The 26854-nt window shown below is 45.0% G+C and overlaps 1 protein-coding gene across 1 annotated transcript; it reads left to right on the forward strand.

The window, feature by feature from the left end:
• The first annotated feature begins 330 nt into the window (after positions 1–330).
• LARS1 (leucyl-tRNA synthetase 1) lies at positions 331–25038 on the forward strand. Its single transcript, XM_058034563.1, has 32 exons — positions 331–396; positions 1271–1389; positions 2817–2904; positions 3500–3580; positions 4011–4151; positions 5266–5427; positions 6092–6204; positions 6603–6666; positions 7216–7283; positions 7628–7853; positions 8922–9009; positions 9100–9176; positions 9824–9877; positions 10560–10700; positions 11440–11517; positions 12395–12480; positions 12571–12636; positions 12728–12810; positions 13873–14011; positions 15421–15633; positions 16531–16588; positions 17311–17374; positions 17945–18128; positions 18342–18432; positions 19247–19387; positions 19922–20062; positions 20141–20251; positions 21093–21203; positions 23222–23326; positions 23472–23567; positions 23944–24076; positions 24663–25038. Exons 1-32 carry the CDS (start codon positions 391–393, stop codon positions 24866–24868), a joined length of 3534 nt encoding a protein of 1177 aa, XP_057890546.1. The 5' UTR covers positions 331–390; the 3' UTR covers positions 24869–25038.
• Positions 25039–26854: the final 1816 nt, after the last annotated feature.

The following is a 26854-nucleotide window of genomic DNA, read 5'->3' on the forward strand; positions in this document are numbered from 1 at the left end:
GCGCCACATCACCAATCAGAAGCTGCCGCTCCGCGCTGCCCACCAATGACAGCCGCCCGGAGCCCGAGCTGAGGGTCAGGGAGAACCAGCAAGTTCGGTAGAGCGAGCACATGAACCCGCGGCGACATCTTGGGGGGGGCGCTCTTAAAGGGACAGCGTGCTGGCGGGCGCACCCCTCGGCCCGGCGCACCGGGCTCGTTTCCCCCTCCCCAGCCGGGACGAGTGCCCGCAGTGACCGCTCCGCTCGCTCTCCCTGCCGCTCTCCTTCTCTCCCCTCCCTGCACGCCAAAAAGCGCCGGTGTCCCCCCGCCCGCTGCCTTGGTACGGCCTGGGCTCCCCCGCGCGCTGCCGCTTGGCACGGCCCGTGCGGGCCTCGTCAGGCGCGGCAACATGGCGGTGAGTCCGGGAGCCGGGCCGGGGCTCTGGCTTTGGGGCTCTGCGGGGGCTCGCGGCGCTCCTGGGGCTCCTCACCCGCTCCTCAGGGTCACTCCTCGGCGCCGCGCTCTCCGGAACGAGGGTCCTATGGCGGCGTGCGCGGGGCCTTTGGCCGGCGGCTGCGGCCCCGTGGTGTAAAGGTCTTAGGCGTGTCTTGGTTTTGATGGGCAAAAACTACATCCTCAGCCTTTATGAGTGCGGAATGCGTGTGTCCGTAATGCGTGTGTCCTTTAGTAATTCCTGTGTGTTATATGGTGAAAGAATGAGATCCTTTAATACTTGCCCTATGTTATGTGATAAAAGAATGAGAGGAAGGGCTACTGAGCACGGATTTAATGAAAATCGGTTGGAATGCTTTACCTGAAGAACTCCATGAACTACACTTAGAGCTGTTACCTGCCCTCTTCCTGGCATAGGGAGTGCTGTGCCCACTTTATGTACGTCAGGAGGGGGATGCACCACATGTCTTTATGGAGAGTCTGGAATAAAATCAGAGTTCTGTAGGAGTTTTCACTTATGATTTATATCCTCTTCTACCTCCCCAGATCAGAGATCTCTGAGTTTGTTCTTTATTGGCAAGATGGCCAGCGTGTATGTGTGTGTCCTGGCTACTGTAGAGTCCTTTGCTGTGGGAAATGGTTGTTGGTGCTTTCCTTGCAGATCTTGGCTCCAGTTTCAGAGGGCTGGATCTCAGGCTGGCAGTGCCACCGCTGCTGCAGGGACCTGGGGCAGTGCTTCCCCTGGACAAGGAGATTGGGGTGGTCTGTGATGGGTTACCGTCCTGTTATTTCTTACCCTGTTCAGCCAGACCTCTCTTCCTTTCTCTGCTGAACAGGAGCGTAAAGGAACAGCGAAAGTGGATTTCCTGAAGAAGATTGAAAGAGAGGTCCAGCAGAAGTGGGAGCGTGATCGAGTGTTTGAGGTCAATGCTGCAGACAGGAAGGACCAGAGGAGGTACGGTTGTACTCAGTTTGTCACTGCTTGAAATGTCTTTTCATTCAAGATCTGCTGGGGGAAAAGGGGCCCCATTGTAATGAGCAGTATTCATGGCTCGGCTGGAGGGACTTGCTCACACGTTGTTGGCATTTCTGTAGCTGATGACATAAAGCTGGGTACGTGTGTGGCTGAGTTCCAGCAGGATGAGGGAAGCTTTTTCATTCCCTGGCAGTGTCAGTACCCTCTGTGGGCTGAACACCAGTTCTCTTTGGTGACTTGTGCTCTTTGCCATGGAGGAGGCTCCGCAGTGGGTGCCTGAGCCCTCCGCCTGGGGAGGTTTCACTCTGAGGGAAGGTGTGTCCTGCTCTGCCCCACAGGGCACAGCAGTGCTGCACAGACCCCCAGATGTGCTGTGGAGCAGCCTCTTGTCCTTGTGTGGAGCTGGGGGAGGGTCCTGGGTGAGCCCTCCTGGTCACCACTGGCTGCAGCCCCAGCCCCAGCAGGGATAGGGAGAGCCTTGCACAGTGCAGAGGGTGCTCTGCACTCTGGGGAACACCATGGGACTCTTGCTCTTGTTTCTGCCCCAGGGTACACCCTGAGAGACTTGTTTATCCTCTGGGAATGTGGAGCGTGCCTGGAAGCACAGTTCCTTTGGAATTGGTGGGATCCATGCTCCTCACAGGTGTGGGGGGCTGTGGGGGAGCAGCATTAATCCTGTGGAAGGTCCCTGGCTGGAAAAGCAGTGACCTTGGCACCATGAGCTTAATATCTGGTGTGTGGGAAAGTCAGACTAAACCAAGATAGTAACTGAAGTGGTGTAACAGGTGTCAGGTTCTTAACTTGTAGATTTTGCAGGCAAACAAATGACTTGGCCTTTATTCCTTCATGGTAATGGATCGAGGGGGTGTGTGAAGGGGAGAGACAAGGCTTGAAGTACAAAGGTGGAGGTAGAAATTCAGTGTGCTAAATGTAAATATTTTCTTGACTGCTTTGAGAGCTCGGGTTCCAACAACGTAATACATCTTTGAAACACCCTGCAACAATATATCCCTGTGAAAGGAGTGATTGCTTGCAGTGTGCCCTTAAAATCTGAACTCGCACTGTGGGAGATTAAATAAATGTCTTTAAACTTTTGCTGTAATTAATTTGCAGAAGCAGGATTATAAGTTGTAACCTTTGGGAGCATGCTGTATCTGTTTCAATGTTTCTATGTGATGCCAATCCTCTGTGGGCCTTTACTTTTGTGTTTATTTTTTAAGGTGATAAAGCCTGTTAGTGTATCAGCTGCTTAAAATCAAATACTCATGTTACTGGCAAGGAAAATATTTTAACATCGCTGTGGGCTGATAATAGCTGAACATCCCAGTTACCTGTTTTGCTGTGTATTGTCTGATGGTCATTTACAAAGCTCATTATGTGTTTTAATCCTTTGACTTTCTTCTCAGCAAAGGGAAGTACTTTGTTACCTTTCCTTACCCTTACATGAATGGCCGCCTGCATCTGGGACACACGTTTTCCTTATCTAAATGTGAGGTAAGAATTCTCCTTTGCTGATACCTTTAAGTACTATTCTAGAACAAATGCTGATTTTGTAGTTCAGTTTTGAGCTAATAGGATTCCATGTCAATTCCTTTATAGATTTAGTAATGAATTATTAAAACTTTCCTTTTTCCCCACATTTTCAGTAGGAATATTACTAGCTGAAGGGAATTCCATTAATGTAATTTTTAATTTGATGAGATGGGGCTGCAGGTGTTTTCCCAGTTTGTTCTTTGAAATGAGATTTTTAGGAGGTGCTGCTAAATGGCTCAAGCTTCACCAGAGACCTGTCCCTTTTGTTTGTGGTTGCTGTGCTCTGTGTGGGAGCAGGTTTGAGTAACTCTGTGCCTGTGTGGGGGCAGGTTTTGGGTGCTGGGATTCCAGAGCAGCATCCTGTGCAGCCAGCCTGGAAGCCTGGCGCGCCCGTGCCTGGGCAGCCGCAGGGGCAGGCCTGGAGACACACTCAGCAAGGCTGCCCTGGCTCTGTCACCTGCCCTGGCTCTGTTGCAGGAGTCCCAGCTGTGTGTGAGCAGGAGCTGGCCCAGCCCGGCCGTTCCTGGCTCAGCTGTTCCATTTTCCCTGCCTGCAGTTCGCCGTCGGGTACCAGAGGCTGAAGGGGAGGAGCTGCCTGTTTCCCTTTGGGCTGCACTGCACGGGGATGCCCATCAAGGTGAGACCTTGCCAGTTGCTGGGGGGTTGTTTCTGATGGGGTTTTTATCCCTAAGGCTGCTCGGGGCCTTGCTTACTGTCCATCCCCAACAGCACCTTAGTTTATTTAAAAACTCACCAAAACAGTGTAATTTGGAACCTGAATTTGTAATAAACCTGTGTTGTGCTTGAGCTATAACATCACTCTAAAAGACACAGTGCTGGAAAACTGAATTTTACCTGTTGTATGTTTTCCTTTGCAAGAAAATCCTTACAGTAAACCTCTTCCTGCCCTGGAAGGTGTTATGGAAGTGGCACGATCTCCTAGATCTTAATGCAAGGTCCAAAAAAAGTTTAAAGCGTGGAATGCAACATGTTATCAGTAAAACCCACTCCTTGGCTGTGGATGCAGCTGGTGCCCTGGCTGACACACTCCCAATAACTCTGTTCAGGCTTGTGCAGATAAGCTGAAAAGAGAAATGGAGTTGTATGGTTGCCCACCGGAATTTCCTGATGAGGAGGAGGAAGAGGAAGAAAATTCTGGTAAAAAAGAGGAAGAAATTATCATCAAAGACAAAGCAAAAGGCAAAAAGGTAAAGTTTAAACCAAGCCTTCTTGGACTGAGAGCTGTGCTGTCAAAATTTCGGTGTGCACATTGTAGGCTTTTCCTCCTTTGGGCTCACAGAAACCTCAATACAAAGATTTTTTTGTTTTTTCCAAGGTAGCTGAGTTAGCTTTAGGGTGGACTTGAAAAAATGCATTAGCTGCATGGTTCCAGAGATACCATGTTAATGCATGGACCCTTATTGGTAAGCTAATGTGCTGCCTAATAGTTTTCTGAGAATGAACAGATCAGATCCAGAGTAATACTCTCATTTTTTTTCTCTTTTTTTTTTAATCCATTCATGGAACATTCCTAAGCAGGTTGTAGGAATTAGCCCTTCTTTCTCAGAGGTAAAGCATGTGTATCCCTGCTGTTCTAGTTATTGTTTTTTAAGTTGGTGTCTAACCTGTTCTGTCTAGATATGCTCAGTAAAATCATCCAAACTATTTTCACTTACCAGGTTTTTAAATGAGATTTAGGATTTTGGGAGTATTCCAAAGCAAAGCAAAGAATCAAGTCTGGGAAAAGACTCTTAGAGATGCACTGTGTGTTGTTTATGTATGCTCAAGAGATTGTCCCATTGGAGCTGCTGGGTTTGGGGTTCTGGCTGCTCTACAGGACAGGAGGTGTCACCTTGCCTGGGTCACTGCTGGGGAGAGACAGGAGATTCTCAAGGGACAGCAGCTGGGAAAAGTACAATGAGCAAAGTGACAGCAGCAAAGGCTTTTGGTACAGGGGTGCAGGGCTATCCACCTTTCCATGGTGCAGAAACCCATGGGTTTGAGCAGGGCCTCGACAACAGGCAATTCCTTGCCAGGTTGTTGTGGCAGAGCCTCTGCAGGTGTTTTGGGCATTGGCATGGGGCAGTTGGGAACAGGAGGGCTAGAGAATGAACTGTGAACACAAGGTGTGGTAGAATGGAAACCCTGTAAATACAGGGTGTAGAATGGAAACTCTAATCAATTACTCTCACTGTTAGAGGGAGGATGCAAGAATATTTGTATTAACTTGTGTATCTGGAATCAGAAACCATAACATTAACAGAGGCAAATGCTCTTGTGACAAGACTGTGGGCTTCTTCCTAATCCCAATTGTTCTTGCAGAGCAAGGCTGCTGCCAAGACTGGCTCTTCCAAATACCAGTGGGGGATCATGAAGTCTTTGGGTCTGTCTGATGAAGAAGTGGTCAGTTTTTCTGAAGCTGAGCACTGGCTGGATTATTTCCCTCCCCTTGCTGTCCAGGATCTGAAGAGCATGGGATTGAAGGTGACTCTGGGTGATCCCAACCTCAGTTATGCAGGCAGCCATACCTGTATTGTTACTGTGCTGGTGAACGTGCTGCTTCTCCTTAAGATTTTCTGAGCAATACCAGCATAATTCCAGGAATGTTTCTGATATCTATGGAATTAGTCATTTAACATTAAATGGTCTTGGGTGATAATTAAGTGCTTTCTTATATAGAGCTTGTACCCTGTACAGTGGTCACAGCTGGAAATGAGTCCAATAAAGACATTATGACTTATGGCTCCCATGTGAGCTAACTTATCAGTAGTCAGTATCGACAGTAGTTCTATTTGATATCTCAGCATTCTTCTTCCTAAAAGTACTTGTCCTGCTGACAACAGATTTTTGTAAATGGAGAGAAATAAAGGTGATGAAACAAGGCAGTGCTGAAATGCAGCTCGAATGGCTGGTTTAAACTACTACAAAACCTCTGAATTTCTCAGTCAGTGGAGGGACCTCAAGTCTTTGACATCTCTGCTCAGAGAGCAGGCACAGATGTGTATTTAAGCTTACACCCTTTATGGGATATGTGCTTGCATTGTCGTTTTGGAGAGAAAACTCTTTTTAAGGTAATAGTTATGGTATTATGAGATTCCTCTGATTTCTTGATAGTGCTTACTTACTGGAGCCTCTTGCCCATTTTCAGGTGGACTGGAGGCGTTCCTTCATTACAACAGATGTCAATCCCTACTATGATTCCTTTGTGCGATGGCAATTCCTTACTCTAAAGGAAAGAAATAAGATTAAGTTTGGCAAACGGTAAGCTGCCACTCAGCTCTGAGTTTTTGGGAGAGTGGATAAGCTCAGCTGTGCCAGAGACAGAGCCCTGTGACACGTCTCTAGAGTGTGCTTTTAACTCACCAAAAACCAAAATCGTTCCTTGCTGGTGCTCTGCCTGATGCAGTGAAGTGTAGTTGTTGTGCTAGCAAAGCATGTGAGATTTGTCTTCCAGGTTTAGTTTTCCCTTGGGTACCAACTCCAAACAAAAACCAGTCAATTCTGAAAGCTCTTATGAAAACTGAACATTAGCACTGATGGAAACAGATCCAAACAAAATTTGAAAATGCCATTAAGAGGTCTTTTTTTCCCAGAGAGCTATACTTTTTTTGTGCTCTATACACTATTTTACTCACTGCTAAATGAAAATCTTTTTCTAGATATACAATTTATTCTCCTAAAGACGGACAGCCTTGCATGGATCATGACAGGCAAACAGGAGAGGTAATGTTTTAACTTGACATTTTCATGCATTGCTTATGATCTCAAATACTAAATGGAATGTAAGTTATGTCTTACAGCAAAACATAGTTTGGATGTGTACAGATAGTTTGGATGTGTATAGTCACTGGCTCTCAGCTGTCAGTGCATGTGAAAATTGAATGAACTCCTCTCTTGAGCAGATTTGTCTGGAACTATGGATAGTGTTTTGCATTGTAGCTGGTTTCTATGGTTGTTTGGCAATCTGTGCCAGCAGCATTACTCCATTGTGTTATCTGTTGAAACTAAATAGACAAGCTGTTGTTAACTTAGATGTTGCTCGGACAGTGTCTGGGACTAGTAAGTTTTTGGCTGTAGGAGCACAGTATAACCTCTCTGCAGTCTGCATTTTAGTGAACAGCCTTTCATATTAATGGAAACAGGATTTACTCTGAGGAAAGCATCAGTACCTTAAATAGTGTTTGGATTAGGCTCCTACAGGATTTGTTTTCTTTCCTGCTCAAGTGAGTTCCACTTATTGATTGCTGCATTCATTGTCTGTGGGTCTTTTAGGGTGTTGGGCCTCAAGAATACACGTTGATAAAAATGAAGGTGTTGGATCCTTATCCTGCAAAATTGAGGTAAGTCTTGACTTTTTAGTGGCAGATGGGCTCTATCTCCTGGCCAGAACTGACCATTGAATTAAACATTAATGCAGAATTTAATTTTACCTGGTTATTTCCATCACTTCATAGACTTGGTCAGAATTTTGACCAGCTCTGTTTGCTGTGTCTGTGTGGACCTCAAGAAGGAATTAAAAAAAATTTAAAAAAAAGGAAAAAAAATGGAAAACCCACAATGAACTAATGATCCACTTCTGTCTTTTAGGAAATGTTGCTTGGAAGTTGATGTCAGTGTAAAAACCTGTTCTGTGTGAGCCATGATGGTTTTATTTTGTAACTTACCCAGTACCTTTTCCCCCCAGTGGCTTGAGAGGGAAGAACATCTTCCTGGTGGCTGCCACGCTGAGGCCAGAGACCATGTTTGGGCAGACCAACTGCTGGCTGCGCCCGGACATGAAGTACATCGGCTTTGAGACGGGCAGCGGGGACATCTTCATCTGCACGCAGCGCGCCGCGCGCAACATGTCCTACCAGGGCTTCACCCGCGACAGCGGCGTGCTGCCCGTGGTCAAGGAGCTCATGGGAGAGGTGAGCAGCCTGCAGGCCAGCTCTGCTGCCCCGCTGGGCCTTACAGGGCCATGGTGCCGTTCTAATGGGGAAGGAAATACAGGAGGGATTGCAGAAACTTTGGAGTGACTGAAATCTTTAGTGGCAAACAGTGCAAGCAGCAGGCAGCTTCCTTGCAGCTAAGCCAGAGCTGCTGCTGGGAGAATAACCTGGTGCACTTAGCTGGGGACAGATGCATTCCTATTGCCTCGGCATGATGTACTGAAAGGATAGTGTTAAGGAAAGCTTTTGTGCTTGCTGGGAAGATTAAATGGTAAGGGAGGGGGAATAGCAATAGCTAGAAAGGGTTATGTGGAAAAGACTTTTGTTGGTAGTGACATTTCCAGTACATCTGTGTGAATGAAGCTTTCTTACCTGAGTAGTGAATGTCGGTGATTTTGGGGTTTGCTGTCCTTAACTTGTGTGCTTTGTGCAAGTGTCATCAGTGGTGTTCATTCGTCCTGATACAAAGCACCTTCAGCTGTTGGCATCCCTTGATCTCCATTCACTACAACTTGTCACCATCTTTCTTGATCTTGCCTTGAAGAATGAAGTAGAAAATACATGTTTTTTTCCTTTGTTAGTAGACATGATGTGAATTCAAGCAAATTAGTGAGGTAGAAGACGACTGCTACATCTTGACTGCCTCCTGTCAGTGTGTGACTATCTTGACAATATGCTTTCTTTGTGTAACGTCACTTTTGACACTGGCTTCCTAAGCCACTTCTGCCTCAGTGCTGTTGTGCTTCAGATACTTGGAAGCAAACTGTTCTCCTGCTTCCTGTGCTTTTCCAGTTCTACATACTTGTAGTTTATGTTTCTTGGTATTTGACTTTCCTACCATTATATAACCTATATCCTGTCTCAAATAGTACTACACATTTTCATATGTACTTCCTCCTTGTCCATCTGTATATAAAATGTATTTAGTTTGTTTGTAATGTGTCAGGAAAATGTACAGAAAATTTGAAGAATATCATCCAGGAGAGCTTACTCTACTAGGCTGAAAGCCCCTGATTTACTGTAATGCTGTTCCTTTGTCCTGCTCAGGAGATTCTGGGTGCTGCACTTTCAGCACCCCTCAGCACCTACAAGGTCATATATGCCCTGCCCATGCTCACCATCAAGGAGGATAAAGGTAATTCTACAGCAGAGCCTGTTGGATGGGCACTGACATTCAGTGTGTGGGGACTAATCCTTTCATCTGTTTATCTTTTCCTTTGCCAAGGAACTGGAGTGGTGACAAGTGTTCCCTCTGACTCTCCAGATGACTTTGCAGCACTGAGAGACTTGAAAAAGAAGCAGGTCAGTCTGTTCGCTGAATTGTTTCTGTTTCCTTTCCTTGCTGAAAAGGGTCAAAAGTGAATATCCAGTCAGAAAAATGAAACTTGCTTTAATTGGCATTTTGGTGTCTCTAACTTGAAATCAAAGCAGTTAAAAATAAATGAAGTTTAAACCTGGGCTAGGACAGATGGGGTTTTCTTCAGACTTCAGGTCTGAATTTTGAATGAGAATCATGTAACTTGTGCTGCATGTTAAGGTAGAGAAGAGCACCAGGGAAACAGAAATGAATTCCTGTTGTGGAAATGACTTCCAAAAATGAGATTGAGATTCTCTATCAATTTCAAATGAGACTGAAAGTGCTTGTTACTAACTGCAGGAGTACCTCAGTGTCTGAACAGCTATCCCTGGCTACTGAATTTCTGCCCACTCATTTCAGGGTAGAGCAATATCAATTTTTGCCCTTTTAAAAAATGTAGACAATTTGGCAAGGAATCACCTGGAAATGAGATGAGGATTGAGCTCAGGTGTCAGAAATGGTGAGAAGGCAGAGAAGTGGCTTTGTCTGATTTGTAATGAAGCATTATGTAAAAAAAATCCACTATGAATGCATAAAAACCTTTACATCTAGAAGACTTCTATCTATTGCTTTTTTTCTTCCAACTTTCAAGGCTTTGAGGGTGAAGTATGGCATCAGAGATGAAATGGTCCTGCCCTTTGAGCCGGTGAGTGCACCCAGACATGTCCATCTACAGCACACAGGATGTTATGTTCACTGATGAGAAACAAACCAGGAGCTGTGCTAACCCTTCCAGAGTTTCTGTTTAAAGTCCTTCTCAGCTGAAAGCTGAAAAACATAAAGTTTTCATACCTTCCTGTAGTTGCAGCATTTGGTTTGTTAAGGGTTGCAACAAAGATTTGTTGTTCTATGCTATATTTCAGAGAGAAAGGAAACTATCAATTTTTATAGGAGTTACTGATTTGGGAAATGGAATGCATTATTATCTTGATAACCTGCTGGCTGATGAAAACTTCATGCACTCATGGTCAAATGAGGAGGGTATCTGTTCAGTGCAAAAAGCTGAAGTCCCTCACTGTTAGCACAGCCTTGAGGCAGAGGCAGTTTTCATTAGGAAATGCAGGTTACAGGTAAAGCCATCCCAGAATTCTGCAGTACCCTTGGTTCCACAGGCCAGCTCCAGTCCTGGCACAGCTCTGTGTGGTGCCATGTCATGGGTCACACCTGGGCAGCTCAGGGGTCACACTGGGGCTGCCAGAACTTCTGGGCCATGAGTGCAATTGCAGCCATCTGTTGTAAGCCCTGTGTAACTTGTGTTGGATGCTGTGAATGTATGGAGTGAGTACTGGGGTGCAGGAGGGGTTTGACAGCCCTCTGTTAATTCTCAGGTGCCCATCATTGAAATCCCGGGCTATGGCAGCCTTTGTGCTCCATTTGTCTGTGATGAGCTCAAAATCCAGAGCCAGAATGACAGAGAGAAGCTTGCAGAGGCCAAGGAGAGAGTGTACCTGAAAGGATTCTATGAAGGAGTAAGTAATACAAGATTTTGGTAAGTGGTTTCTTGGTGAGTTCAACTAGGAGGGAAAAAAAGACAGGTAAAGAATTAAAAAAAAAAAAATCTCAAGAAGGAGGGCCAGTGTCCTGTTTTCCCAAAACAGTCTCAAAGGACTTTTCATTTAGACTCTTCTTGCAGTAGGGTTCTGCAGTTGAAGGAGTGATGTAGAATTGGAGAAAGTTTCCACTCACACATTGCTGTGTTTTCTGAGCATTGTAACCTGGTTTCTGAACAAGAGATCATCTTCTGGGGAGCTGATCCATTTTGTTGCAAGTATAGATAGGGAAACTGATATGAAATGAGAAGGAAATGAGGAGGTGGTATTAGTTGCAGTTTTTTGGTTTGTTTTTGGTTTTTTTTTTTTTTTTTTGGGTGTCTTTTTGTTTGTTTGTTTTGTTTTTCTTTCTTTTTTCTCCTGTCTTTACCTCAGTAGCTTACCATGTGTATTTCTCAGCTGTTCTTTTGTAAGCAAGCAATAGTTTTTATTTCTGACTCTTTGCAGTCTGTCATCTGTGTGGATGCTAACATTGTACAAACTGTTTTTGGGTAAAGATGACTGCACATAATGAAAAAAACCTAATACCTGTACTCTTATTTTTTTACATGTCAAAGATTGCAGCACCTGCTACTTCCTTATATTGATTTGAACACCTATGGCACCTGTTTCTTGCTAAATTTTGAAAAAAATGATCTCCTGTGACACATCTTTGCAGGTGATGTTGGTGGATGAATTCAAAGGACAAAAAGTTCAAGATGTCAAGAAACAGATTCAGAAGCTGATGTTGGATAAGGTAAGTGGCAGTGTGCACACAGCTGCTTCTGAACTGTCTGCTTTGTCCTTTTCACAGGGCTGAGTCACCAGAGGAACCCTTGGTGTGGTTCTGCAGCCCTCAGGGTGTTTTGGGTCACTGCAGAGAGAGGGACCTGGTCTTCTTAGGCTGAGTGGGCTGAGCAGCTTCATTAGTTCTCTTGTTCCCTGCCTTATTCTGTCACCCTCCCTAGGACATGTTCTGGTGGTCCAGTTAATTCTTTAGCATAGCTGGGAGGATACTGAAGTGTAGGACCTGGGTTGTCAAGTCTCTGTCAAGCCAGTGAGGGAGACATGTTTGTGCAAATGCCACCTTGCTGGGCTCCTGGTTCAGAAAACAGCAGTAAACAAACAATGACTGTGGCATCCCTCTAATGAGACTCCCTGATGAGGACTGGGAGTGAGAGGAGGCTTCAGGCATTTAGTCATCATTCCCTTGTTGTTGTGGCATTGTTATGTCCAGATTATAATGCATCAGCACGCATGATGTGTGCAGTAGATTTGAAGCTCAGCATCCCATTTTCCTTTGCCTTTCCCCCTCCCTCTGTCCTCCAGTTTCCTAGGAGCTGTTTCAGTCAGGGAGCATAGTTGGTGGGGAATATTTTGTGCTTATGTCCTCCTTTTCCTCATGCATTTTGTACAAAGTGCTGTGAGCTGGTACCTTAGTGAAGTTACAGAGTCAAGCCTTGCCTTTTACCAGAGGGAATACTGAGGCAGAGAGCTTGGGCAGTGGTGAGAGCTGTGCAGTAAATGCTATGAACCAAATTAGAATGGAGGGGATGCTTTTTAGTAAGTTGTCAGGATTTTCAGTACTTTGGTAAGTACTTAAATCTCAGCTTCTGTTGCCCTTTCAATCTTAGGGTGAAGCCATGATTTATATGGAACCTGAGAAACAGGTTATATCAAGATCTGCTGATGAGTGTGTTGTGGCCCTTTGTGACCAGTGGTGAGTGAAACAAAGCTGCAGTTACAAAGTTGCTCCAATTGTACACTACTTCTCGATTGCTTTATTACAATAAACCTCTCCTGACTGTAGGTATTTAGATTATGGTGAAGCAAGCTGGAAGCAACAGACATCAGAGTGCTTGCAACATCTGGAGACGTGAGTTATGAATGTGCCTGTAAAGGAGAGTGACTTTGCTGCTCTTGGGGGTCTGAGAGGGCTGAAGGCAGTAAGAGCTTCTTTCTTACAGGTTCTGTGAAGAGACTAGGAGAAATTTTGAAGCTACCTTAGGTTGGCTACAAGAGCATGCCTGCTCCAGGACATATGGCTTAGGTAGGTAAAACATTCCTTTCTCGGTTGCTTCTTTGTAAGGATGGTACTCCTCATTTCATTTGGAAGGCTTAAGTGCTATGTAACATCCCCAGTGACACAGGGAACTGTGGGAGCAACATTGTCCTACTGGTATCTTGGCCCAGCATCCCAGAGAAGGTGTGCTTTGTTGGAAGTGCATGGGGCTGGTAATATTTGCACTACTACAGGTAGTCTTTGTAGCATCTTGGTAGCTTTCTGCCTGGGCCATTGATTTGGAAGGGACCTCAGAAGAGGGAGCTTATACCATTTCTTGAGTTTTCTCCTCGAATCCTGATTAGCCTTCATCTTGTGTAGCCTGACATGGGCCAGCTGCTAAATGTGCACTGTAACCCACAGCAGATGTTCTTGAGCTGAGCTGTGTCAGAAATACGTTGAAAGTCAATAACTGTTTGCCCTTGAGTAAAATTTTCAAATGCATAGTTTAATTTTTAAATCAAATATTTTTTAAACCCATTAGCGTGAGTACTAATGTATGTACTAATGTATGTGTATGTGTTCCACTGGAAATCATCATCAGCTGCTCTGTGTGTGTGGGGGGGGATTCAGGGTGGTGCTGGGTGCCTGACACAGCCTTCCCCTGATGTATGTATATACGTTTATGTCACCATCACTGCTGTTTGTGGGGTTCAGGGTGGTGCTGGGTGCCTGACACAGCCTGCCCCTGATGTATGTATATACGTTTATGTCACCATCACTGCTGTTTGTGGGGTTCAGGGTGGTGCTGGGTGCCTGACACAGCCTTCCCCTGATGTATGTATATACGTTTATGTCACCATCACTGCTGTTTGTGGGGTTCAGGGTGGTGCTGGGTGCCTGACACAGCCTTCCCCTGATGTATGTATATACGTTTATGTCACCATCACTGCTGTTTGTGGGGTTCAGGGTGGTGCTGGGTGCCTGACACAGCCTTCCCCTGATGTATGTATGTATGTTTATGTGTTCCACTGACAATCACCATCAGCTGCTGTGTGTGTGTGAGGGGTTGGGGTGGTGCTGGGTGCCTGACACAGCCTTCCCCTGCAGGGACCCGCTTACCCTGGGATGAGCAGTGGCTGATTGAGTCTCTCTCTGACTCCACCATCTACATGGCCTATTACACTGTGGCTCACCTGCTGCAGGGGGGGAACCTCAGGGGCCAAGGAGAGTCTCCTCTGGGCATCAGGTAAGGAGAGTGAACCATTAAATTATCTTGTTTAGTTAGGTGTGCTTATCTCCTGAATTGCTATGCAGAAAGACTTGCCAAGGAGGCCGAGTCTTTGTTTTGTGTGTAAAAAGTGTCTTTATTAAACTTAACCTGCCATGAGCTGAGTTAGAACAGGTTTGCAGAGGGGCGGTAAGGAAAGAGAGGACTGTGACAGGCAGTGAGAGGAAGAGAGTTGAAAAATGCTTCTGAAAGCACCTCTGAAAGAACTGTGTGGAGAGTAAATCATCTTTTTCAATGCTTGTTTGACTTGCCTTGAAATGGGCCTTGGCAGGTTTTTGGGTGATTGGCTGCTTAGGTGTCTGCTTGCTGAGACTGCTGTACACCACAATAAATTGGAGGCTCCAGTGTATTGAGGGAGTAGGATTTAGCTCTTGGTTTTTGTCATTGTCACTCTCCTGGAAGCTCAGAACCATCTTTTATCCACAGCTTGTCTGTGGAAGTCTTCAGAGCAAGGGGGAGGAGGCATGTGGCCGCTTGGTTGGAGTGGCTTTTGAAGCATGGTGATAGGGGTCAGAGAGATGAGATAGTACAGCTCTGTCTGGAGTTGAAAAAACACTTCAGATTGTGCCTTGAATCATCTGCTCTAATTCTGTGTGGTTTATGGACTAGTTTCTGGAGTAGTTTACGTATTGGAATGGAAACTTTTCTTACTTTATGTTATAACTAATCTGAAAACCATTTCCAGAATAAAATTCTTACAGAAATACCTCTGAGACTGGGCAAGGCTGTCATTTGGGCTGAAACCTCTCTAATTACAGAGAAGCTATGCACGAGCTAGTCGTGTCTAGAAACTGCACGAGCTAGTCGTGTCTAGAAACAAGCTTTGAAGTGAGCATCCTCGTCCCTGAATTACAGATTTGATGTAATTAAGCATGTACAATTAGAGTGCTCTCCTATGCAAGTAGATAACATCTGGCAGCCTTGGAAAATGCTTTTTACTGATACTTGCTCTGTGGTGTGAAGGAAAAGGGGATTTATGGCCCATCCTTTCAGTCACCTTCAGTTACAATGAATTTGGCACCAAACACAAGCCCAGTCACAGCACAGGAATTTAAAGCATGGAACAAAAACTGCCAGAACCAAACCAGCAAACCTGTGCCAGTAGGATTTTTTCTGGATGGTAGTACAGATCACCATCTGAGGTGTTTTTTAATGTGTTCTGGAAGTGTTTGGGGTCCAGAATGTGTTTCCTCTGTGCATAGCACAGAGCTGTCACGTGAACTCAGGTAAAGGCCCTCGACACTCACTCTGTGTTTGCTGCTCAGGTGGACTGTGCTGTGAGAATGGAGCCACAGGTTTAAGCTGCCTTACAGAAAGTGCTAGAATGTGAGGAGCTTTTACTGACTGTGCAATGTGATTCTGTGCAGGGCGCATCAAATGACCAAAGAGGTTTGGGATTACATCTTCTTCAAGACAGCTCCGTTCCCAAAGACTGAGATTCCAAAGGAAAAGTTGGATAAGCTGAAGGAGGAGTTTGAGTTTTGGTATCCTGTGGATCTCAGAGTTTCTGGCAAAGATCTTGTTCCAAATCACCTGTCGTACTACCTCTACAATCATGTGGCCATGTGGTCAGAGCAAAGGTGAGTTGGGATGTGAGGCAGGTAAGGCTGGAGACTTTGCAGTTCTGTTACATTTGCTAATGGCCTTTGGACTCTACAACATTTAGAATTGTGTTGAAAATGTATTCTTTCATATTGCAGCTTTAATACAGCTGTCTATAGCAAAAGTTGTTGAAATGGAAAGGTTTTCTACCATTATTATTATACACTTCTATAACAGAAGTGATTGAAATGGAAGGGTTTTTTACCATTATTTCCCCTGGTTTTTCTGCGTTATCTTGTCCTGTGCATTTCCCAGTGTTGAGTTGCATTCCTGCACTGGAATTTATTTGGCATTATTATTAAGTCTCCTTAATTCCTTCTCAAGGATGATTAAAAGAGCCATGTATACTCCCATGAGCTCTGCAGGACTGGTTGAGAGTCTATTGCATGATGCTTTTATGGTGAAGATACTGTTTGCATTCCCTTGAATTTTGGTTTAGGGGTTCTATAAAACTGTACATAGGAAAAGTGTGTTTCTGATGTGTAGTAAAGATGATTGTGGATAGTTCAATATCTCCTTCCTTCATGGGTAGAAATGTGGACCCAGCACTGTTGTGTGCTCTTGGGCAGTGCCAATCACTGGCCTTTAAATTAAAAATATCTGAACAGAGGAGGGTGATGTAAATGAACTGTAATTGCAAGTGCACTGCTCCCTGCCCTGTGTTTCAGCAATGATAATCCTTAGCCTTTACACTGTAGTTCTTTTCATCTTCAGAGACACTCCTTAATATATTTAAGACAACCCTTAGGTATTTTTTTTTGAAGATTCCACTCAAAGCACTCATTTCAAACTGGAATATAAAATGTTTGTTCCTATTTTTAAAAAGAGAAAATGTATTTACTTGGCCAAAAGATTTGTATCTTGCCTTTGAACAGGGAAAAATGGCCAGTAGCTGTGAGAGCCAATGGACATCTGCTCCTCAATTCCGAAAAGGTACGGTGAGGTTTTGTGTGACAGGCTTTTGTGTTGTCAAAATAGGCATTTGCTAGCCAGACTGGAAACTTCTTGTGATGTAAGCAGGGGAAATAGTGACATTTCTTCATTAGTGCCCTCCAGTTTTTCATTCATTAAAGACCTGCCTTGTCTGTGATTTTAGGTAGCACTTTCTCTTAAGTCAGCTCTTGTGTGGGCACACCAATTTAGTGAAAAGTTCAGTGAAGATTTCTGTTAAGTTTTAGAGTAATACAGAATATTCATTTATTTAAGTGAAGTTTACATTTTTAGAGCATTGGAGTAGGTGCAGTGAGAGGAAAAAGTTTGGGGCAATAGCTCACTAATATGTGCAGGTTCTGACACTGAATTCAGGTGCCTGAACCCAGGAATTAGGCCTTGGGGACTGTCTGATATGAATCCAAAAACCCCAAATAAACCCTAGTGGAGTTCTTCTTGAAAAATCAATACATGGTGATCTGAAGCTGCCAGTTTTAAAGTGGTATTTAAGTTTAACTTAGGGAATTTCTGGGATTATATTTTGTTGCTGAGTGCATGCAGAGTTCAGTCTGCTTTTGCTGTGAGACCTCATTCAGATTTACCAAGACGCTTTTTTGCTGTGATTCATGAGAAAATTGTTTGCCCAAACCCTTGCTGGGTCTGTCTTGCTTATCCACCAACACAGGGGATGTGTGAGAAAACAAACACTCTTATCTTTCTTTCAGATGTCTAAATCGACAGGCAACTTCCTCACCCTCACTCAAGCTGTTGACAAGTTTTCTGCAGATGGTGAGTGCGTTCTGACCTGCATCTGATTGTCAATTATGCCAAAATGACTAAAATTAGTGTTTTGCTCTCAAGGGAGTTTATTGGAGTATTGAATGGCAATAAATCTGCCACTTGCCACCTGTCCTTGTGGATAAGCTGAACTCCACATGGAAGACTGGGATGTGTGTTAGCACACGTGGTTCAGCCAGGAGCAGCCTGCTTGAGCTCTCCACCTTCACTGGGGGGGTCAGAGCACAGGACATGCTGTTGGTGTGCATGGGCTGTGCACATATCTGTGCTCTGTGCATCCATGTGTGCCACGCTCCTGCCATGCCCCTGTGTTCTGGGCAGGGACCGTGCTGGGCTCCTGGTTCTGGTGTCTGTCTGGTCCCCTCCCAAGGAGGGCAGTGTCCCTCTCCCAGGGGAAGTGCCTCCTTTGGGGCATCTCTGGCTGGCCAGGCAGTTTGTGACCTGGCTTTGCAATTGTTAACCAGCTGAAGGGAGCTGTCACAGGGGCAGGAGGCACAGCACTCCATGGGTATCGGCCAGCTGGTGGCACCCAGCCCTGGCAGCTGATCCCCTGTTCTTCAGGCATGCGTTTGGCCTTGGCTGATGCTGGAGACACTGTTGAAGATGCCAACTTTGTGGAAGCCATGGCAGATGCTGGTATTCTTCGTCTATACACGTGGGTGGAGTGGGTGAAGGAGATGATTGCAAACAGAGACAGCCTGAGGAGTGGCCCAGCCAGCACCTTCAATGACAGAGTCTTTGCCAGGTGTGGTATGAAGGTTAATAATGCAGTTTGGACCAGGTTTTTCCTTGCAAGGAGGAATCCTGTAGTTATTTTTTCTAAAAATTAATGAATTTCATAAAACAGAGCTCATTCCTGAATGGGTTATGGGGTTTGGCTGCATTGCTGACAGTTTTATAATGTTGCCATTACATGGGGCAGACTATGCTGTATTGATGTTGTCACTTCCCTCCCCAGTGAGATGAATGCAGGCATAATGAAGACAGACCAAAATTATGAGAAGATGATGTTTAAGGAAGCTCTGAAAACTGGCTTCTTTGAGTTTCAGGTAGGAGATGTAAGAAAATGACACCTGGTATTTGTCACTTAGTGGATTTCTTTTAATCCTTCTTTCTCTGGTCCTTAATCATACAGCTGAATTGGAATCAGAATTGTGTCAAGAAACAAGAGTACTTCAAGGGAATAAATGTGGAATCATAGGGGTTTGCTTGTGTCAGTTTACAAAGGTCCAGAGGAAAGCAAATGCAATTCTGCAAAATAGTCCTGATATCTAATATGAGCAAGAAGCTGCTTTAAAAAAGACACTATTAAAAATAGTGTTGCCTTTATATCTTTCATGATAAAGGACTCTTCATAAGAAAGCCAGAAAATGCATCAACAAAATTGTTTGGAAGCATAGTGCTTTTTGATATCCTCCATAAACCATGTCTCCAGAGTGTCTGCAGAGCCATGCTGCTCCATTTAATGAATTACACACACTCCTTCATGTGGCTGCTTTGAGATACTCAGGAGTAGGGTTAAATAGGCTGAATTATGTGTAATGATAGATCATATTCATTGCCTTTTTCTTAGTTCTTATTAGTATGTAAGTTATTTGGGATGACAGCACCTGATACACAGCTGCGGATGTTTTTGTCTTTTATGTTTGTGCCAATAAACAGTTTTTCAAAGTACCACATAAATGCAAAAATCCAATGGCTGACTGGCAGAGTCACATGTGGGTGCTTCAGGAAAGTACAGTTCCTAGAACTCAATAATGGATTCTGACAAGCTGCTGACATTCTGAAGGCATGTTGGAGCCTGCAGGTGTGTGTGTGTGTGTCCCTGGCAGCAGAGGGCTGAAGGCTGTGCTGTTGTTGCAGGCAGCCAAGGACAAGTACCGGGAGCTGGCCATCGAGGGCATGCACAGGGAGCTGGTGTTCCAGTTCATCGAGGTGCAGACTCTGCTGCTGGCTCCCATCTGCCCCCACCTGTGTGAGCACATCTGGTCCCTGCTGGGGAAGGTACTGGCGTTTCAGTTCTGTCATCGATTCACATCTGAGCTTCTATGGATTTCAGTAACACCCATGTCAGGCTGGCAGATATTTGTGTACAAGTAGAAAGGATATGTCAGAACACAAGAAGTCATACTGGCTCATTGTCCCTGGGACAGTGACTGCAGGGAGCTGGCCTGTTGCTGTGATGATGTGGGCAACATTAATACCAGTCACTATTATTGTCTGCTTACAAAGAGGTGATCTAAAATTTAGTGTAACAATGCAGTAGTCTTACACTTCTGCATAAAGCTTAGTTTTGATGTTTTTTAAGCCCTCTGCTTGTAGATGGCATTCCATAGGCATGTGGTAGCTGTGATTGTTGTACAGTCCTGAACACACTGGCAGTGCTTGTTGTCTGTGTGCCCCCTCCTTTGGGTTGTTATGGGTGGGTGCTCACTGAGTTCAAACCGGCTGAACTCTTTTCCAATGAAGCTGTACTGGCTGGGAGCCCAGCAGCCAAGGTGTGTTCCCTCAGTGCATTGCTGTCTGCTCTGCCCCAAGGCTGAGTCCATCATGAGGGCCTCGTGGCCAGCAGCAGGGCCCGTGGACGAGGTGCTGATCCGCTCCTCTCAGTACCTGATGGAGGCAGCCCACGAGCTCCGCCTGCGCCTCAAGAGCTACATGGCCCCTGTCAAGGGAAAGGTGAGGCTGCTGCTTGTGTGCACGTGGTAATTCTCTATTGCCTAGGGACCCCTTCCTGATTGTTTTCTATTTCCTCAGAAAAGTACAAAAGAGCCCTCCCAGAAGCCTTCCCACTGTACCATCTACGTGGCAAAGAGCTACCCACCCTGGCAGCACACCACCCTGTCCGTCCTGCGCAAGCACTTCCAGGTGCTCCTCCCCTCCTCTGCCCTCCAGCTGCTTGCCAGCTGTTTGGGGGCTCATCTGTAGAAAGTTTATAAGCTGCACCTTGTTACCAAATTATTGCAGTAGATTAATTTTCTTCATGCTTTTACAACTGTCCAGTAAGTTTTGATGCTTAATGAAAATGTCCCAAGGACTGTCATGGGTTTGACAGTTGCATTTCATTGGTTTTGACAATCTGAGTAAAAAGCATGCCTGTGCTCTGTTGTTTCTTGCAATTGTAAGTGGTTAGCTTTTAAATATTCTTTACAAGTATGTTTTTGAGGAAACATGGTTGACTGACAGACTACTGCTACCTTCTCTGCAAGTGGGCTTAGAAGATTTGTTCTAGTCCTTGAGTAAGTGTAAACCACTCAGCAGTGTCACAAGAAATAGCTGAAATGGAATAAGTCAGTATAAGAAGAAATATATTAAGAAAACAGAAGGCTTATGTTTCTGACATGGGGAAACTGCTGAGAGTGGCTTTTGGGATCCCAATGGACCATCCTGAGCTTGAACACACCAGGGTTGTAGCTGATAGATTCAGGAGTCCTGACTATTCCAGCTTGTGGCAATGAGATAAACCAACATTCCTCGTGTGGGATTTGTTCTTGGGGGTATTTTCACCTTTGGGCATTGTATAGGCTTTTTTTCTGTATTAGTGTTAAATGCTGTTTGGGTTTCAGAAGGATGAGAAAACTATCTGTGGAATCAACGATGCTGACAAACCTTGCTGGTGTTTATGGGAAAGCAGGAAAGGTACATGATATTGAAAGGCAAGTTTTTCATGGCAGCTGTTCTCCTTAATGTTTGTTCATCCCTGTTTTAGGACAGTGGAGGTCAGCTGCCAGATAATAAAGTAATTGCCAGTGAGCTGAACACCTTGCCAGAGCTGAAGAAGTATATGAAGAAGGTGATGCCCTTTGTTGCCATGGTTAAGGTAGGTGTCAGAGGGGCAATTCTGCTACAGGAAAGGCTTTTGTGAATGCAGTGTCTCCCCTTGCCCTGTGCTTATTTGTCATCTTCCACGGTTTGTTTATAAACATCTTCTACATCTCTAGAAGAGCTGCATAATAAAAATGTCTCTGTGTGAATTAGCCCAGGTGAACTCTGGATCTGGTTGAGGCTTGGTGCTTTCTGTGTTTTGTGGGTGATGCAACCTGTACTCCAAACATGCCTGGATCCCTCTGTATTTGAAATTTATCCTATTTGACTTCTCCAGTTTTTCATGCTGAAATGAGTCAAGTGTTGCTTTGGAGACATAGAAACTGGAAGCTGAGAATAAGGCCAAGAGCTGTTTGATTGCACTATGTGTAAGGGAGGAAACAACAGACTGTTCTGAGCCTTGAATGGAATTATGAATTTTGTGTGTAATTCTTATGTTTATTACTTAATATGCTGATAGTCCATTATTTTCCCTGAGTCATGCAAGCCTATGAAGATCTTGGCTTCCATTTCTTTAAAGAAACTTTCTTTTGCTTGCTGTTGCAGATGAAAATTCAATACAATAACTAGGGAGAGCCAAGAAGCAAAGAATTAACAATTTTTTTTTTTTTTAAATGAGGGTGGGGGTTGCAGTGTATGATTTAAAACCTTTTTAATGACTTTTCATGATCTGTAGAAATTGAGAGGGATTACTAATGGAAAAAAATCTTAATGAGTGTAAAAAAACCTTTTTGTCCTTAAGCTTTAGCTTGATTTTTGAAATGCACATAATAATTACTTCTCTTTGTAAGCTTTGTCATGAGGAGTGTAACTGTTCTTTGCTCTCTCTGTGGGGTTGTTCTGATTGTTCCTTTTCATGGGAGCTTGGAAATCTTCAGAGGAGCAGAGAGCGCAGAGCAGTTCTGGAGCTTCCTGTCTAAGTTTGTAAGAACAGTGGGATGTGTTAGATCCACTGATCCAGCTGGGAAAGGTCAGACAAGCTCTCAGTCCCAAGAGTTCGGGCTGAAACCTTGCTGTGTTTTGGTCTCTTTAGTCTGGCAGCAGTGAGTGATCCCGGGGCAAGTGGGGAAGGAGCTGAGGCTTACCTCAAATCCATCTTTTTGCTTCCAAAGAGCAGCAGCCTATTTCCCACAGAGACATGGAAACACCTGAGCTCAGACTCCCCTGAGCAGTGTCTTTCTCTGAAACCAATTATTCATCAATTCCAGGGTACAAGGAGCATCTCTGCTTGTGCTTCCTACTCATCAGAGCAGGACTGAAATGTAGGAGCACCTCTGTGATTTACAAAGGGAAGCAGTTCCATGTTAAAAGGGAATCTTTCACATTAAACTGATGAGGAAACCAGGAAACCACAACCATGCTGAGGCTGACAAAGCAGAGCTTCAAAGGAGACAGCTGGCTCAGCATGTGAGAGCCAGGCAGGGACAGATTAAACTCCAAAGAGGAAGTTCTGTTTTAGTTAAAAAAAAAAAAAAAATTGTGTGGTTTTTATACTGCCTTTAATACTGTGTCTCTTGTGACTGTTGCTGCTGGCTTTCTGGACTAATTAAGTTACTTTTATGTTAACGTACAAAGTGGTTGTTATTTCCCTGCAGAGAACTCGCTGTGAGCACGTCCAGGTGTTGTGGGCTTGTCCTTTATTTTAAACTGGGTCATAAGCCTGAGCTTCCTGCTGTGAAATACCACTGAAATGCTGACTGATTTTGTGAATTCTCAACCTGCACATTAAGTAGGGATTTAAATAACTGTGAATGTCAAACACCTTTTCAGTTCTATATTAAAAATGTGTTCTAATTGCTCTTACTCCTCCCATCAGTGTCACCAGCTCCCTGTAGAAGAAGCAGCCCTGTTACAAGAAAATTATTGCTCCAATGTTAATGTTGTGCCAGCAGAGAGCTCTTGGATTTACAAGCCTATTCTTTTCATGACTAATGTGGATAGTTTGCCATTTTGAAGTATCATTTTGCTTGCAGCCTTTGGAGGGTTTTAATACTTTTTCCCTCCCCCCCACAGGAAAACTTGGAGAAAAATGGTTCTCGTGTTCTTGATCTCGAGCTGGAGTTTGATGAGCGTGCAGTGCTCATGGAGAACATTGTCTATTTGACAAATTCCCTGGAGGTTGGTACAGACTTGGCACCTACTACTTGGCATTTATTGGGATGGCTGGAGCAGCAGCTGTTTGACGGGGCTGTGGCCTCTGCTGTTCCCTCTAAAGCCAATAAACTCCTGCTTATTCCCTCCTCCCCGATTTTTTCTCTTACAGCTGGATCACATTGAGGTGAAGTTTGCTTCTGAAGCAGAAGATAAAATCAAAGAAGAGTGCTGTCCTGGAAAACCATTTTCTGTATTCAGAACTGAGGTAATATCAGAAATTCAGATATTGAAAATCTGAAAACTTAATTAAAAAACTTAAATTGAAACTTTACTTTTGTCTGGGTTTTTTTTAATATGCCATTTAAAAACTTTGATCAGACATGAATGTTTATCATGTATGAATATTTCTACTTGCAAAGTAAAAATGTCATTCCCTAAAAATGTCTTAAACAATTGTTTCACTTTGGGCTGCATTTTAGAGTTTGGGCAGTGCTGGTATCCAGCATGGCCGGGTGGGTTCTGAAGGGATGTGATCCCTCTGGAAGATTCACGAACAGCAGATGTTTATTTGGTGTAGTTGCATGTTTCTCCTGAGGGATCACGTGCACGTTCTCCTCTAAGGTCTGTGTTGTGTCTCACAGCCTGGCGTGTCTGTGTTCCTGGTGAACCCTCAGCCCTGCAACGGCCACTTCTCCACCAAAATGGACATCAGGCAGGGGGACAACAGAGAGACCATCATCAGGCGCCTGATGAAGATGGACAGGGGCATCAAAGGTAGCCTCCAGTGCAGGGCACGGCTGTGCCAGTGCTGGGGGGGTGCTCACAGGTGTGACAGACGTGGGACATCCCTGTGTGTGCAGGGATGGGAGTCACTGCCCGCTCCTGGGTGGAGCTTTGGGAATGAGGGAGGTGAAACAGGGACTCCTGTCTCCCAGGAGGTGTCAGTGTGCTGAGGGGCACAGGGCTGCAAGGCTGCACTTGCAGGAAGGCTCAGCTGAAGGGTCTCACCTTCTTGGTCTTATCAGTCTGCCTTTTGATGGGAAATTGTATTGAAATCAATATTGAAATCAATTCTCACCCTCCTCTTCCTCCCAGTCTCTGCAGTTCATTCCTCAGAAAATGAGGAATAGCTGTTCAGTTACTCAGACCCGTCTTGGGCCAGATAAAGCAAATTCAGGGCTTGGAATGTGGTATTAGGAGCTGGTGTTTCTGTGTGGTTTATCCCCATTTCTGTTGGTAACTCACTCCTTGGAGCAGGTGGGAAGTTCCAAGGGTTCAGCGCTGCTCTGGGTATTAACTCTGTGGGTGCTGTGGCCTGTGTGCAGCTCCCAGGGCCTGACCAGCTGCTCTCTCTGTGCAGATCTCTCCAAAGTGAAGCTGATGAGGTTTGATGACCCCGTGCTTGGGCCCCGCCGTGTTCCAGTGCTTGGCAAAGAGGAAGCAGGGAAGTCTCCAATCCTGGAGCAAGCCATCTTCCACATTGACCTGGCCCAGAGGCATGTCTGTGTCACTGAGAACGGCCTGACAAGGGACATTGGGGACACAATTGTTTACCTGGTCCATTGAGCTGCCGTGTATCCAGTGAGAAGGGTTATGGAGGGACTTGGAAGCATTTGTATTAAACAAAGGGCAGAATTTGTTCTGTAAAAAAGTAAAGCCCACCCAAACCAACCTGAGTTCACATGTGAGTTGCCCCTGCTCTATTAAACAGGGATTTAATAAAATTATTTTCCTGTGGTGCTTTGGCTTCTCTTGGAAAGAAAGTTACCCTGGAGACCCTTCTTTTCCAGCTGTGGGCAGGGTCTTCAGGGTCTTCAAATTTTGCTTAGAATTGCACTCCTTGCTCCAGGGAGTTGTGCTGCTTCTCAGCTGCATTCAGCTCCCTCCAAAGCTGATTGAGCCAAAGGCTTTAACTGAAGAGCCTGGGGCTGCCTGGGTGGGGAGAGGGGTGGCCCTGGCAGGTGGGAGCTGGTGTGACACAAGGCAAGGACCAGGATGGTGTCACCTGTGCTGCCTCAAAGTCCTTCTGACACATGGGATGTCTAGGGTCTCATCGTGGTTTATTCTCTCCTGGGTACTGCCTCAGGATGCTTTTATTCCAGTTCATACCCACAGTCAGTGACCCTCTCACCCTCCCCTTGCCATCTGTCCCCAACAGGCAAACCCTGAAATAAGAAAGGGAAAATAAACATGCTTTCATGCAAAAAGTTTTAATGGTGCCACAGCAGCTCCCACAGGCTGGTGTCTCACACGGTGGGTGCCAAATCTTTCCTGAGCCTCATTTTCCCCAGTGCACCCCCCAGTGCTTGCAGTGCATGAGGGGCTGTAATCCATTTGGCCCCAGTTAATTTAATTATCTACAAGCTACAGAGCTAAGCATTAGTGCTATAAACTTAGATGAATAAACTTCTGAAAACTTAAAATGTCTTTAAACCATTGCTTTTTTTTTTTTTTTACAGAAATACAAAATAAATAGCCTGAGGATTAATACAAAACAGGAAACTAATATCTTCTTGTTTATTGACTTTTCTCCCAAATAGTACCTTAAATTGAAAAAACCTTTTTAAAAAATGAACTTCACTTCATGGAAAAAATATTCAGCATCCCTGAATTTGTACAAGTGTCTCTGAACAATAAACTAAACATTATTTGTTCTTCCTATCCATCACCAACTAAGCAAATGTTATACATCCTACTGTTTCTAAGATATGTAATGTAAAAATAGTAATTTATGATTTCTCACTGGTGGTGACCTGGCTGTAACATTTCATTGGAGCATTCCCTGGGCTGGATGCAGAAAGTAGGCAATGGGACTCCCTGCTTGGTCATGTGAAGGATTAGGGAATTTTTGTTGACCCCTCGTGCCCGTAGGCTCTGTTCTGGCTGTAACTTTGGTGTGGATGGATCATTTTCCCCCTCCATTCCCCCTGCAGCCCTCCCCAGCCTGGCTCGGGGTCCCTTGTGTGCTGTCCCCAGGCAGTCTCGGGTCCATCAGCGCTTCCCACTGGGAACACATGCAGAGGGATCAGCCTGGGGAGCTCCCACGGGCTCCACGGACAGTTTGGGGTTTTAAACACTGATCTCGTGAATATTTGGAAGTGTTGCTTTTTAAATGGGACAGATGCTGAAGTTTGTAACAACCTGAGAAATCTTCAGCTGTGATTACACTTCAAACACTCATTTCACAAATTAACTGCAATGACTGTTGGGCAGTGAATAAACCTCCTAAGAATGATAAATGAGAGATTTTACACAGTCCCAGGCTGCTCTGGTGTTTCCAACTAAAACGTTTGGAGCCAGTGCTTGCATTCTTAGCTCTCAGAAGGAGAGAGGGGCTGATGGGTTAGTGCAATTGTGTTCATTTCTGGCTGTGCTGGGATGTGGGGATGTGTCTCAGAGCCAGCTGCTTTCTGGCCCAGCTCTAGAAGGATGTCAGGAGTCCTGAGCACAGAGCCAGCTCCCCGAGGCATTCAGCTGTCTGAGGTGCCGTGGCTGAGCTGGACTCACCCTCATTTTGCAGCTGCTGCCACCTTTCACACCAGGGCACAGCGC

This window comes from Melospiza georgiana, chromosome 15 (assembly GCF_028018845.1).
Source record: "Melospiza georgiana isolate bMelGeo1 chromosome 15, bMelGeo1.pri, whole genome shotgun sequence".
NCBI lineage: Eukaryota > Metazoa > Chordata > Aves > Passeriformes > Passerellidae > Melospiza > Melospiza georgiana.

Coding starts and splice junctions, on each gene's coding strand:
- LARS1 (XM_058034563.1), top strand. Junction 3,581..4,010: donor GCACGGGGATGCCCATCAAG/GTGAGACCTTGC, acceptor AACTCTGTTCAG/GCTTGTGCAGATAAGCTGAA. Junction 9,177..9,823: donor GAGACTTGAAAAAGAAGCAG/GTCAGTCTGTTC, acceptor CCAACTTTCAAG/GCTTTGAGGGTGAAGTATGG.